At 45.3% G+C, this 13,954-nt stretch overlaps 1 protein-coding gene across 1 annotated transcript in view; it reads right to left on the reverse strand.

The window, feature by feature from the left end:
• Positions 1-1,041: 1,041 nt before the first annotated feature.
• The window catches only part of PDE1C (phosphodiesterase 1C), a 215,853-nt gene continuing 202,940 nt past the window's right edge, over positions 1,042-13,954 (reverse strand). The window contains exons 18-19 of the mRNA XM_050915808.1: positions 13,276-13,341; positions 1,042-1,211 (exon numbers count right to left, since the gene is read on the reverse strand). Coding sequence (XP_050771765.1) covers positions 1,042-1,211; positions 13,276-13,341 — 236 coding nt within the window. The remainder of the gene's footprint in view (positions 1,212-13,275; positions 13,342-13,954) is intronic.

A 13,954-nucleotide genomic window follows, 5' to 3' on the forward strand; every position in this document is an offset into this window, starting at 1 on the left:
AAGTACAACTTTAAAAACTACTCAGAAAGGCATGGAAGATGAAACAGAAAGTGTCATTACATTCTTTCATAAATTTCTGGTATACCTGCATCTTGAGTACTGTGTGCAGTGCTCATCCTCTCCTTTCAAAAAGAGATTTAAAAAACCCCCAAACATACAGAGAAGAGCAGCAAGGAAGATAAAAAGTAGAGCAGGTTTGCTTGTGAGGAGAGTACAAACAGGACAGAGTTCACTGGCCCGGAGAGGGAGAGCTGAGGTGGTACGTAAATCACCAGGGGCCTGGAGAAACAAGGCAGAGAGTTATTTGCCACTGTTTCTCACCGTGTAAAATCTGGGGACAAGAGGAACTTTTTCAGAGGGGGCATGTTCAGCTGTGAAACTCAGGCCCGTGGGCCACTCTGTGCACCAAAAGAACACATGGGATCAAACTCAAGTAAAATAACGCCACAAAAGAGAATCAGTGTTATTTAACATTCATCAGAGTTTGTGCAAAGAACAATTTTAACGCTGTGCTATATGTCCTCTTTTTCCAATGAGTGAAGCGAGAGCACTGCTTGTACTCCAGCCTCCTACCTTCATCCTCCCGAACACCTATCACACTACGACAGGAAGACATTTATTCTCAGTACAGCTAGGCAAGAAAAATCTTTCCCATGCTGTCTGAAATCGGAGTTGTTGTCTTACCTGTGGTAGGTGGAAGGTCACATTGAGAACACCATAAGGAGCCTAACAATCTAGGAAAGCATTGGCTTCCTTAATTTGACAGGAGACAGTGGTATACAATTACTTCTTAGTGGTATACCATTACTTCTTTTAAGGTAACAGCCCAATATTTTAGTACTAAGTGGGCATATGCTGCAATAATAAGAAGGCTATTGAGAACATTTCTGTCCATTACATTGTTTAGCTAAATCATACACTTGCTTTTATCTAGAATTGCAGCTGCTGTACAATGCATTATGGCCTGTGCAATGGTTACACAATGTCCCCCGTCCGCCTGTGAGGAGCGTCATTCCAGAAGATGCCTCTTTATCTCTTCTGCTATTTCCTATTCCAGCTCTGGGAAATATGTTGGATCTTCTTCATCCTTCCCCTCTGGTCAAGCAGCTTACATCTCACCGGATGTTCCTCCGATTTCTTGTGGAAGGCTGGGAAATAGTCTCCTGAGCTGTGAGTGGGCCTCCTGAGGTGACACAGCTGAGGTTTGATGGCTGGCGGTGACAAAGGAAGAACAACAATAGTTACCATGCCTAGCATTGCACTCGCTGGTGGACAAGAAATTAATTCCTCAGAAGCTGCATCCATCCCACTTGGCACAGCCTGTCTGTGCAAAGGAGGGTTTCTCAGTCTGAGAGCCAGAACTCTTTTGGGTTGATGGGTAGTTACAGAGGGTTAGGAAAATGTTCAGGATAAAAAAGATGTCAAAATATAAATCATAAATATAGATGTAAAACTCTAGAATGAAACATAGACATCTCCAAAATTGAAATTTGGGCAATTAAGCACTTTGGAATACTTGATCTTGAAATCATGCCCTTATTCGGACATCCCAGAAGACTACACCAACACAGGTGAATCCCAAGGAATGTTCTCAAGGTTAAGAAACAACAGTTTAGACAGAAGATGAAAGTGCCAAAAGTCTAAATGAAGAAGCAACTTTACACTTACCTATCTACATGTAGATAGCTAAACACCTTACTGTTTTCAAAATATCATTGAACAAAGTCATTTTAAGGCAATAAATCTGGATTGAGATCATGTTTCCCAGATTTCAGGATCAGGTGGATCTGAGGGGTTTCGTACGATTTTCCAGTAAACTACAAGCCACTGTGAACGTCACAAGTGGGCTACATATGAATCTGACTATTCTCAACTTCTTGACTCTGTTTATTTGAATCTATGTCTTGCTTTCTTACATGTTTAATTAGGTAGAATAAAAAATGAAACATGACTATGGCCAAAATGTATTCATCTTATGCTTAGTTATTATTTGCAAAATAACCAAGTAATAAGTCAATAATTAGCATGATAAGCACTTTAAAAGAAAAGTCATTGCTCTCAGCATGAATCCTAAGAAGCGAAAAAGATTCCCCTGTGTGAGCTAGCTAACATCAAATGCTAGAACAGTCACACTCTCATCTTGTTAAACTCCTTGAGTGATTAATCGTACTCTAAAATGTCTTGGGAAACAAAAAAACTATGGATGTCATAAACTTTAGAAATACACATCCAGATTTCCGCATAGTCATAATCTTTCCTGTTCCCAGCTAGACTAGATTGACATTCATTAAAAGCTTGAAAAATATCCAGGTGAGTTACTGTTCTTTGAGGCACATTCACTTGTCAGATTAATTCCATTTTCTGTACTCAGCATGGATTCAGCCAAACTGTTATTGGATTTTCCATTGCTCAGCATGGGGGAATGTTTATTGTTAACTGGAATTTTACTGGAGTTGTTGCCAGCAGAGATGACTTGGCTAATAGGTTTAAGGGGGTTTATCCAGAACACTGACAGTGCTGTTTATCATCCTCATACAGGAGCTGATACAGGGGATCCATGACATTTAATTTCTTCAGGCTTTAGTGACTCAAAGTGATGGGGAGAAGACTCTCTCAGGACTCTAGAGTTCTGTTACCGGATTTCTCACGGACTTCTTGTGTGACCTGGACTATAACACTCACCCCAGTTTCTCCATGTGTAAAATGGGAATAAAAATGAGAATACTTACCTCACAGGGTTTTTGTGGGCTTCAATAGGTTATGATTCTCGGGAGCTTCATGCATGGAGTAAGCATTACAAGTTTCTAACCTTGCCTTCACGCTTAAGGCATGAATTTCCTTTTTATTTTTAATTTAGGGAAAATAAATAATTATTTTTTAAGATCATGGCTGTCATCAGGGTAATGAAAGCAGAGAATAGGTATTTGGACAGTGCCAGTGTAGACTAGTGTGGCAGGTGCACCCGCCCCGATAAAGACTGAAAATTCTCGAGTGCTGAAAGGAAAGGGTTAAACTAGAAGCCGCAGTTTGGGGGTTGAGCTGGCCAGCCCTGTGGTGACTGGAGTCATGTATACAGAGTCCCCCAAGTCATGAACCCCAGCTACCTGAGCCCGCCAAAAACACCTCAACCAGTGAAACCCCTCAGTTAAGAGAAGTTTCCAGACCACTGACCATCTATGACCACAAGCCCCTATCCGACCTAGGGTATAAAAGGAGCCCCGCTGGAGGGCAAATTGAGCCAGTCCTCCTCGGAGCAGCGGGTCTGCAGTCGGGGACTCTCCTCGTGGGTCGGGATGCCACCTGTGGTAACTCCTGCAGGTTGAGTGCCTTGCCTTATAGGTGAGTGATGGTGCACTTTGAGTCATCATTCTAAGCTTAGATTTGGTTATATTTCACATAATGATAGTTCCCAGCTGACATCCTGAACCTGTAAATAGGTTGTGTTTGTCGCAGTGTTTACGACCTAATATTCCTGTCTATTCTGGATGTTATATCTCAATAGAACATAACATTCCTGTTCAATTTGACCGTTATATTTTGATATCATTAAAGAAAATTTACTTTTGAAATATATCACTATCTGTCCGGTGTTTCTGTGACAACTAGAATAGATACACAAGTAGCATCATGCAGAGAAACTATCTGTGTGTCGTTCAGACACTGATTTAGCAAGGAGGCTAAGAGTGCATTAGCCACTCTGCTTGCTCTGGCCAGCAGGACGTGCAACCCATCGTCTTACAGAACAGCAGCCGTGCAAACCTCAGATTTGGCTAGGATGGCATCCACCCAGTATTTTCACTTATCCTTTCTTTGATACAACTCTTCTTTTGATTCTTGAGAGAGGTCAGGACTCCTTCTAGCTGCTTGGTATAAACACCTGCCCTACTTCAACATTATGCCTTGATTTGCTTAAGATATAATAGTCATCACAGATGAGAGAATGAATGCCAGAGCTGCCGCTTAGTAGACAACTGCAAATGAAAAATGAGTGCAGACTGCTGGGAAGATGTCACCCAGCACTAGTCCTCAGGTTCTGCTTGCAGCACCACAGTTAAGGGCTGCCAACCTCATACCACCCTGTGCCCTTCCTGAGGGACACACAGCTTTAACTGATGTCTGTATATTCAAAGAGTTCTGCTAAGCAGAAGGGAGTGTAAAGCTTGTAATCTGCTTCTAAGTTTTTGGTAAAACCCTGTAGGTTAGATCTGATGCACCTTAGGTTTAACTACAGATATTGTGTCAAAGTGGGGCAGGATTTGAGGACATCTGCAAACACATTCACAGCAGACCAATGAATGGGTTTCAGAGAACAATGCAACTTGTACAATGCTTATATGAAGGAACAAGAATTGTTCATTTCCCCATCCCTCTTGCCCCACCCATGCGTAACACAAAAACAGCCTACTACACTCCATGCAACTCCAATTAGATTAATAGCTTGAAGCACTACACCAGAAGCTATTATTTTGTATTGTCAGTGATGGATGCTCCTATAAGCAGACATAGCTAATGCGTGGGAGACTGGTTTGGAAGTGGAGGCACATATACAGAAGGGCAGGTGAACAAACATGCTGGATTTGCCACAGTTTAAACCATCCATGAGTCAAGAAACCACAGGAGTACCAAATGCTGCCACAAGTTCTGCCCTTTAAACTGATCCTCAGATGTGCCATGCATCCACTGGGTGAGGTCAACAAGAGAGCCCATCAAAACCCAATTATTTTCTGGATGATCACTTGAACTAACAGTCCAGACAATGCCAAGAGCTTCAATCTCATGGATAATCTGAACAGGAGAAAAACGTTTATTGAGGAGTCTGCTCTCAGTTAATCAAGCATGATGGACATTTCACATGAGCTTGAAGCCAGGGGCTGCATCACCACAGTCCACAAGAATTATTGTACACTATAGTCAAAATTGTAGCTGGAAGTTTCCTGGTTCCACTGATTTCCCTAGAAATATACTGATTTGCAATAGTTTTTGCCCCATTGCCATAAGAAGGATATTATTGCTAACGATGCTTACTGACAAAAATACTATATAGTCATCTTGAGTATTTCAAACTACTAAAAGTTGTTACAACAACAAACACTCTTGCTGTTACACAGCAATTCCACTCTGATCAGAAAACAGAACAAGACAAGGCAAAACACTGATATCCTTCTCCTTTTCAAGCATTTTAAAGCAGAGAGATATAAACATTTCTGTTCACTCATGTTGTGGTTTAATCCCAGCCAGCAACTAAGCACCACGCAGCTGCTTGATCCCCCCCCTCCTAGTGGGGTGGGGAGGAGGAGGAGGAAAAAAAAAAAGTAAAACTTGTGGGTTGAGATAAGAACAGTTTAATAACTAAAGTGAAATAAAATACACTACTAAATAATAATAATAATAATAATAATAATAATAATAATAATATAATTGTAATGAAAAGGAATATAACAAAAAATAGGAAATAACACGCAAGAAAAGACAAGTGATGCACAGTGCAATTGCTCGCCACCCGCTGACCCATGCCCGAGCAGCAATCCACCCCTCCCGGCCAACTCCCCCCAGTTTATATACTGGGCATGACGTTCCATGGTATGGAATATCCCTTTGGCTAGTTCGGGTCAGCTGTCCTGGCTGTGGTCCCTTGCAGCTTCTTGCACACCTGCTTGCTGGCACAGCATGGGAAACTGAAAACATCCTTGAGACACTCAAGAAATGTTCTAAACATGGGGAGAATCAGTCTCCTAGGAGTGTTAAGAAAATCTGTGTGTTTATACAAAATTCACTGTTCTCTCCAATGAGACACCTCAAGGAGAGAGTCCAAAGACAGCTACTTCTTGGCCAGTCACTGTGACATAAGCTGAGGGTTTAGTAACTAGTTACGATTTTTTTTCTGCCCAAGTATTCTTTTTAATCCACTGAATGCATATTATGCTCTCCTCTATGCCCAGCCAGCTCCTACATTAAACCTCGCCCTATGTGACAACCTGAACTCTGCAAGTCCCTGCTCCATAACATTGCACAAGATCCAACTTTCAGGAATATGAAGATGTACCACAGCTTGTAGCAAACTGTGCTCATGGGTATCACCAGGAATATTAGAATAGAACAGAACAGAACAGAACAGAACAGAATAGAATAGAATAGAATAGTTCAGCTGGAAGGGACCTACAACGACCACCTAGTCCAACTACCCGACCACTTCAGGGCTGACCAAAAGTTAAAGCATGGTCTTAAAGGCATTGTCCAAATGCCTCTTAAACATTGACAGGCATGGGGCATTGACCACCTCTCCAGGAAGCCTGTTCCAGGGTTTGACCACCCTCTCGGTGTCGTGGTTTAACCCCAGTCAGCAACTAAGCACCACGCAGCAGCTTTCCCCCTCCCAGTGCGGTGAGGAGGAGGAAAGGAAAGAAAAAAAAGTAAAACTCATGGGTTGAGATAAGAACAGTTTAATAACTAAAGTAAAATATAATACTAACAATAGTAATAATGAAATATAATAATAATAGTAATGAAAAGGAATATAACAAAAAAAGGGGGGGGAGGGGGAAACCAGTGATGCACAATGCAATTGCTCACCACCCACTGACCAATGCCCAGTTAGTTCCCGAGCCGCGATCCGCGCCTCCTGGCCAACTCCCCCCTGTTTATATACTGGGCATGACGTTCCATGGTATGGAATACCCCTTTGGCTAGTTCAGGTCAGCTGCCCCGGCTATGCTCCCTCCCAGCTTCTTGCACACCTGCTTGCTGGCAGAGCATGGGAAACTGAAAAATCCTTGGCTTAAGATAAGTGCTACTTAGCAACAACTAAACCTCAGAGTGATATCAACATCATTCTCACACTAAATCCAAAACACAGCACTGTACCAGCTACTAAAAAGAAAGTTAACTCTGTCCCATCCGAAACCAGGACACTCGGTAAAGAATTGTTTCCTCATGTCAAGTCCGAACCTCCCCGACAGTGTAGTAGCAAATGTCCCTTGGTGCATTGGTAAGGAATGGTGAGGAAATCATGCAGGCTTTCTACATCTCTGCAAAGTTCATGCAGAGGGAACCAAACTCCTTTCTTTCACCTCTGGCATCACCACAACCAAATGAATGTCTATGGTATAAATGCCCTTATTTACGTAGTCTGAATGTACACAATTTTGGCACCAATGTACAAAATGACAAGGATAGTACCTTCCTTACTCTTTCAGTACTCCAAATACTAAATCCTAAAGGAAAAGGAAACTTGTCAAGGTTTTAGATAAGATCTAAACATCTTCCCACAAATGGAGGTAGGCAAATAACTCTCAGAAAGGTTAAAGTGACAAATGAGCTCTGAAAGTTTTACCCCGTGGCTGAAGCACGTTTTGTATCCCGTATAAACACAGCCAATGGGTGTGTTTAATAGAGGAGCTGCGCAGCTTGGTTTCAGTGGGACAAGGGGATGTGATGGCGATAGCAGCAATGGGCTATTTTTACAGCTTGGAAGAGTTGTTGTTTGCCCGCCTGTGCTCTGGGCACGGGTCCAAATGTTCTAGGTCTGAAAATGACCAATCTTTCCACCACACCAGTGTAACCTCTGCTCCCTTGTTTTTCAAAGCCTGACTTATTTCCATGGCAGGCTGTTGGCACTGTCCATCCCCGCCTATGGCTCTGGTTACACTTTGGCTTTCCTCCAGGCTGTGGCTGCCAAATTCACCCCCCTTATGCCCCAGGAAAGGGTTTGTGTCTAGCCAGATCAAGTCCCTGGTCCTCCTCGCTGCGGAGCCTCATGGACATTAGCTGTGGCGCAGAGAGGGGACGGCTGATAGGGGTGGTCTCTGGGCTGCAGGGTTGGTTTCTGCCATGGCCAGAGAGAAGAGTAAAAGCACGAGGTGTGTCCTTGGGAGCTGAGTGGCAGAGGAGGCCTCAGGGATGCCCAGCAGCTGGGCCCAGTGCATGGCCAGCAAGGGCAGGGACAGCCCCCTGGGCCTCCTGGGCACAGGGACTGCCTCAGGGCCAGCACCCGAAAGGCCTTCCTCCGAAGGATGCTGGGTGGAGGGGCAGTGGGCGGGGCTGCCCATGGGGGGCCCCGTCACCCCCGTGTCACAGTGCCAGCACCCGGCAACGCAGCAGTCACAATGGCCCGGGGCAGGATAAAAGGGAGCATCGTCCCGTGTCCCACTGCCAGAGCTGGCCCGGGGGCAGCCCGAAGACATGCTAGAGGAAGTCCTTGAGGAGCCGGTGGAATTACTTGGAGGGGGCTGAGGGAGGAAGACCAGAGGCTGGACGAGGCTGCTGGAGATGAGAAGAACCACCAAGGCCTGGAGGTGCCCAAGGCTATCAGGCCTTTTCAGCTGGATAGCAGTGGCACGACCAAGGAAATGTCTTCTTGAGGAGCACTGCAGAGCTCACCATCCTCTTCCCCTGTGGAGCCAAGCGCAGCAGCTGTAAGAAATGGGATGCAGAGATATTGCAATGGGTCCCAGTGCTTTGGAGCACCCACTGGTGTCGTGCCAGGCGCGGGAAGGATTCTTGCCCGCAAGGTGGATCAGGCCAGGGGCATTTGGCCACTCTCGGAAGGCCCTGCAAGGGCTGCAGGTTGAGGGAGGATAGGGCTTGGGCATCTCCTGGGAGGCGTGACCAGCCTGTGGGACAGGGAGGCAGGTCTTGCTCACATGCTCAGGGACTAGCCGATCGCCAGCTGTGGGGTCAGGAAGGAATTTTCCCCCGGGGCGGATTGGCCCTGGTCCCCGGGGGTTTTTTGCCTTCCTCTGCAGCATTGAGCATGACCGCTTGTCAGGGCTCCTGTGGTCCCTTTGGGCTAGGTTACCGCCTGGTGCTCATGCACCACGAAGATGGCCTCTGGTGCCCTGCAGCTGGGGGGAGGAAGGCTTTTTTTCCCCGCCGGTGGGCTAGCAAGTGTCTCCGGGGGTTTTTTTGCCTTCCTCTGCAGCACTGAGCACGGCCCCTTGCCAGGGCTCCTTTGGGCCATTTGGGCTAGGTGCCTGCTGCTCATGCTCCACGCAGGTGGCCCTCGTGCCCCGCATGCGGGGGGAGGAAGCTTTCTAGACTGCCAGGGCGGGCCCCAAGGGAGGCCCCGGGGGTTGCTTCTTTTCCTCTGTAGCATTGAGCACAGCCCCTTGTCAGGGCTCCTCTGGGCCCTTTCGCCTAGCTGCTTGCCTGCTGCTCTTGCACCTCCAAGGCACCACTCGTGCCCTGGCTCTCTCGGGCTCTCTTGCCCGTTGCAAGTTTGGAGCGGGAGTGAGCTCTGCTCTTGCCTTGCCTCCATTTGCCTCCTGTGCAAAACAGCCCGTGCTTGGAAGGGCTCCAGGCTTGCTGCCCCATCAGCAGCTGCCACTTTGCAGCTCTCCCTGCATGCAATACAAGTGCATGCACGAGGGTGTTTTTCATATATCACTGGCCAAGAAGCACAGCAGCGGAGCAAGTTTTGGAAGGCAAAAAGGATGCTTGTCATCGATACCTGTCATGCTTTGGAAAATACCCCATGGTACCACACACCTCTTCCTCTTCTTCTTCTTCTTCTTCTTCTTCTTCTTCTTCTTCTTCTTCTTCTTCTTCTTCTTCTTCTTCTTTGGTGTGTGGTCGTTCCTGATCCTCATTCTTCCTGTTCTCACTCTTCAGGAGACAGGGACTGCTTGGCCTGTATTCCTGCGGCTACTTTCTGTAGCTCTGTGACTTGCCTTTGCCAGACTGCAAAGGATGTTTTTTCAAGCTCAAGTGAAGAACGCATCAGCCTGCTCCTGGCTACACATGTGCATTGTGCTAATGCTTGTGAGCATCGGCTCTGAAACAAATTCAGAAAAATAAAATGAAAATAATATCCTGTTTCCACTTGTAACCTTCCTGTTATGTGTCGTTGAAAGTATTTTTGGAGCTGAAACCCCCCTGGCATTTCAGGCAAATGACAGTCTCATCGTTATTCGACTTATGGTGAGCGCTGGGAATAGAATAGAATAGACTAGACTAGACTAGGACAGAACAGTTGTGCTATGTTATGCCTAGAGTTATGCCTGACAAGCTCTGAGCTAGGTCTGAGGGCTCCATCCAGGAGAGCAGCTCTCTGCTGTGCAGGTCCCAGGCCCATCCAGGAGACAGGGCCAGAGATGGGCACAACTACAACATCTCTCAGGCAGTGACTGAAGGCCCCAGGCTGGGCTGAGACACGTCCCCTGGGCCCTTGGCAGGAGATGGTGAGGGTGAGGGTCCCAGAGGAGGCCAGTCCCAGCCACTAAGGCCTTATGAGCACCCCGAGGACCCTGACAGAAGTAGACTTCCAAATGTTTCCAAGCCACAGAAAGAAAAATGTCGTCACTCAGTGATGTAAATAATACTTCTGGGTACATCAATGCCCCTACTGTGCTTCCTCACCATACAAAGTGCAGGCTCCTTGGAGAAATGGTTGGTTCATCCTCTTTGCACTGAGAAAAAGGAGTTGTTCCAGGAGGCAGCAGACGTGCCCGTGGCAGCCAGGCTCCCTGCAGCACTGTGAGATGTGGCTGAGCTGCTGGGGGACTCTGGTTTCACCAAGGGTCAAGCCCAGGTGGGAGCACTGCCAGGGCTCTCTCCTGCACGCAGCCGCCTAACCTTGTAAAACTTCCCCAGCTTTGTGACCTCTTGGGTGTTTCTTCCTCTCGTGCACTTTAAATTGACAAGACACAGATTCAAAAGTTAGCAATGAGGAGGACTGACCAACCTGCCGGCAAAGAATGGACGGGATCATGCGCACACGTGCCTGTTCTCGTCAGCCTCACTCCTTCAGAAGTGAGACTAAACCCAACGCAATAAAGCTTCCCCTTTTTATTCAAGACGCCGCATCCGATTCACAGAAAAAACAGCAAGACAATAACAGTTTCTCAGTTAGAAAACTGTGTGTGTGTTTACAGCAGACTGTTTCTTAAATACACATTAATTAGTGGCTGCTTCCAGCTAGAGCAACCTCCCCGAAACATGATCTACATAGAGCATAAAGAAACACCACCATAATGGCTGTAAACAAAATGCGTCACTGGACTATATACATGGAAAATATTGCACTATTATCTACTCCCCATCACATACTGTAAATAGCTGCATGGGAAGGGCTGATTTGCAAACTGTACCAGAGTAAACAGTTTGCTGTGTAAGCCACAGTGACAGGGCACGGGTAGGAAGGTACCAGGATTAAACAGCCAAATAGAGAAAACCCACTGGGTCCCTAAACCAATCGGTGCCAAAACATACACTGAGGTGGGAGGTGTCTAACGAAGAGAGAGTCAAAACACAGGTAGTCATTTCCATAAGTGCCAGACAGAAGGCACCTTCCTGTAATTCAACGTGAGATCGTCACAGTGAGTATCGCTGCTGGAAGTAAGGCTGGACTGGCAACAAATCTACAGTGTCTTTTTGCAAAAAGGGACACTATTAGGTTGATCGCTCCCCTCTCTTGAAGATGGGTCCTCCCTACCGCTGTTTTTCTAATCATAACAATTAACAGATCCCTAGATGGGACAGTTTTAAAGATGACTAAATGTTATCATTCCCAAACAGATAAGGAAACTGGGGCACAGAAGAAGGATTTGAGCAAGGTCATTTAGCAAGTCAGCAATAATGAAGGGACTGTACCTGGTAGCTTATGCCAAAACCCACTCTTCTGCATTTATATTCTCTACCTTCTTATTATAATTGTGGTCTGCAGGCTCAGAACAAGGATCACACATAAGAAGGGATGCGGGATTTGTTGTTTGCAGGTACTCATTAACGGATCAATAGGTTAAAAGTGGCATAGCATTGGAGAAATGAGTGAAAAACCCTGTGTAAGCATTGGTTGTTAAAAATAAACAAGGAACCAATGCAAACATACCAAAATGTATAAAAAGTGAGCTATTTTTGAAATTAGATCTGTTTACATTAGATGAGAGTTATGGCTGCAGTGACATGAATGTTTCATTCCACAATTTTTCCTTAAAAACATTTTTTTTTCTCCAAAAAGCAAGACATCTCCAAAATCTCTCCAAAGAGCAAGACCTCTAAATGCCACCTGCAAGAAAATCCTGGGTGAAAACATCCAAAGTAGTAGCCTCCCCTATGAATATAAACATAAGAATTCAACAACTGCTGGGACACTATAAGAAATAGGCAATATATACAGGTAATACTTATTGTCACTGCCAATGATAAGAAACTTCAGAAGTTAAGAGGATTTATTTATGTATTATGATTTTTGTATTATGATATTTCCTGTTCCATGCTTTCTATCTATCTAAAAAATGTCGTGGGTTAGATACCTGGGAGTCCTCATGTCAGCATGCTGCTCAGAGGTTTAAATTTTACTTTCAGTGATTGTCCATTCTTGTTCTCAAGCAGGACAGTAATCCACGGAGCACATTGTTTTACTAAGGGAATACAGTGTTTTGAACTCTCTCACATTCCTGCTTGCTCTTTTCCTTACTTACACCCAAGCGGTGGCTGCAGTTGTTCCTGGGGAAACAATCTGCTAAGGTGGTGGCTGCGAAAGTGCATCACACCATGAACAGCTTGGAGAACTGAAACAGCACAGAAACATTTTATTGCACATTGGCATCTATATATGGAGCCACACCATACCTCATCTGCTGGCACAGCAGCCACTGATGAAAATAGCTGTAGTAAAACTTTCTAAGTAAGTACTTTGCTTGAAGTTTGGGGGTTTTTTCTTGGTGATTTCTTGTCGTCTTCCTGCAGACTTACTCTTTCTTTCACCTACTGTGAATTATACATACATGAAGGCCCTTGCATATGCACATGCAAGATAGTATCTTGTTCACACTAAGACATTATTTTGTGTAATTGCTTCATATTACCCTCCCTTTCTTCTGACAGTTGTGTGGGACAAAGATGAAAGGATTAAGAAAATGGTTATCGTGGTGAAATAGAGACAGCAGGATTTGGTAGATGGGAAGGAGACAAAAAAAGCTATGCTTGGGTCCACAAAACAGCCTATTTTTTCCCTTCAGCATCTATGCCCATGTGATAAAGGCCCAAATTAATTTGCCGATCGAATTAAAATAGTCTGTGAAGCCTGCACTGCAAGCCACAATACGTAAGGTATTTGTTTAAAAAACCTGAAATGCAGTAAAGACCATTAAAAACAACAGTTCATTTGTTCAACCTCAGGGAACGGGTTTAACTTTTTTAATGTGATGTGTAAAAGTCATGCCATACCTGGAGAAGAAGTCATCAGTTTATGTCCATCTGCCAAACAGTAGGCATTGTGAGTGCCTATTTCTACAGCTGCTCATACAAGCAAATTAAAGTGAGGTGGTACTGACTGACCTGGTAATGTAAGGTGGTTTGCCGAGGAACCCAAGCCTGGTAAGTTAGCTGAACGTTGCACTGGACCTTTAAAAAGAAAGAGTAGTTTCAGCAGAGATGGATCAACGATAGTCCCACCAACCATGAAAATGCTTTTTGTAGTGCTGCCATTACTACAAGGCGGTTGTTGTCTTCTTTCTGCCATTTCTTACCCATGGTTTTAGGTGAGGTTAACTGGGACAGTAGCCTCACTTCTGGGGACTCTGACTCCATCTAAAGGAGCCAATATCAAACATATCTTTCTTCTTCTTATCACTTACCGGGTTTGGGTGGAGATACCTGAGTTATTGATTCTGGAAGTTTCACATTCTTAAGTTTCGGACCTATGAACTGTTGCCAGATCTCAGATAGCTTTCCTTTTGTGGCAGGCACACCCGCCCTGACAACACTAGAAATTTCTTGACCATTGAACCACAGCTCTCTGTAGTGACGACTGTCACGTATGCACTTCGGTCAAAAGGCAAGGCCCTCAGCTAATGAAACACTTCGGTTGAAAGAAACTTCTCGACCGTTGGCCAGATATGACCACAGATCAGATTCGATTAGGGTGTAAACGGAGCCCCACGGAGGGCAAATTGAGCCAGTCCTCCTCGGAGCAGCGGGTCTGCAGTCGGAGACTCTCCCCTTGAGTCGGGACGCT

Source organism: Gymnogyps californianus, chromosome 2 (assembly GCF_018139145.2).
Source record: "Gymnogyps californianus isolate 813 chromosome 2, ASM1813914v2, whole genome shotgun sequence".
In the NCBI taxonomy this organism is placed as follows: domain Eukaryota; kingdom Metazoa; phylum Chordata; class Aves; order Accipitriformes; family Cathartidae; genus Gymnogyps; species Gymnogyps californianus.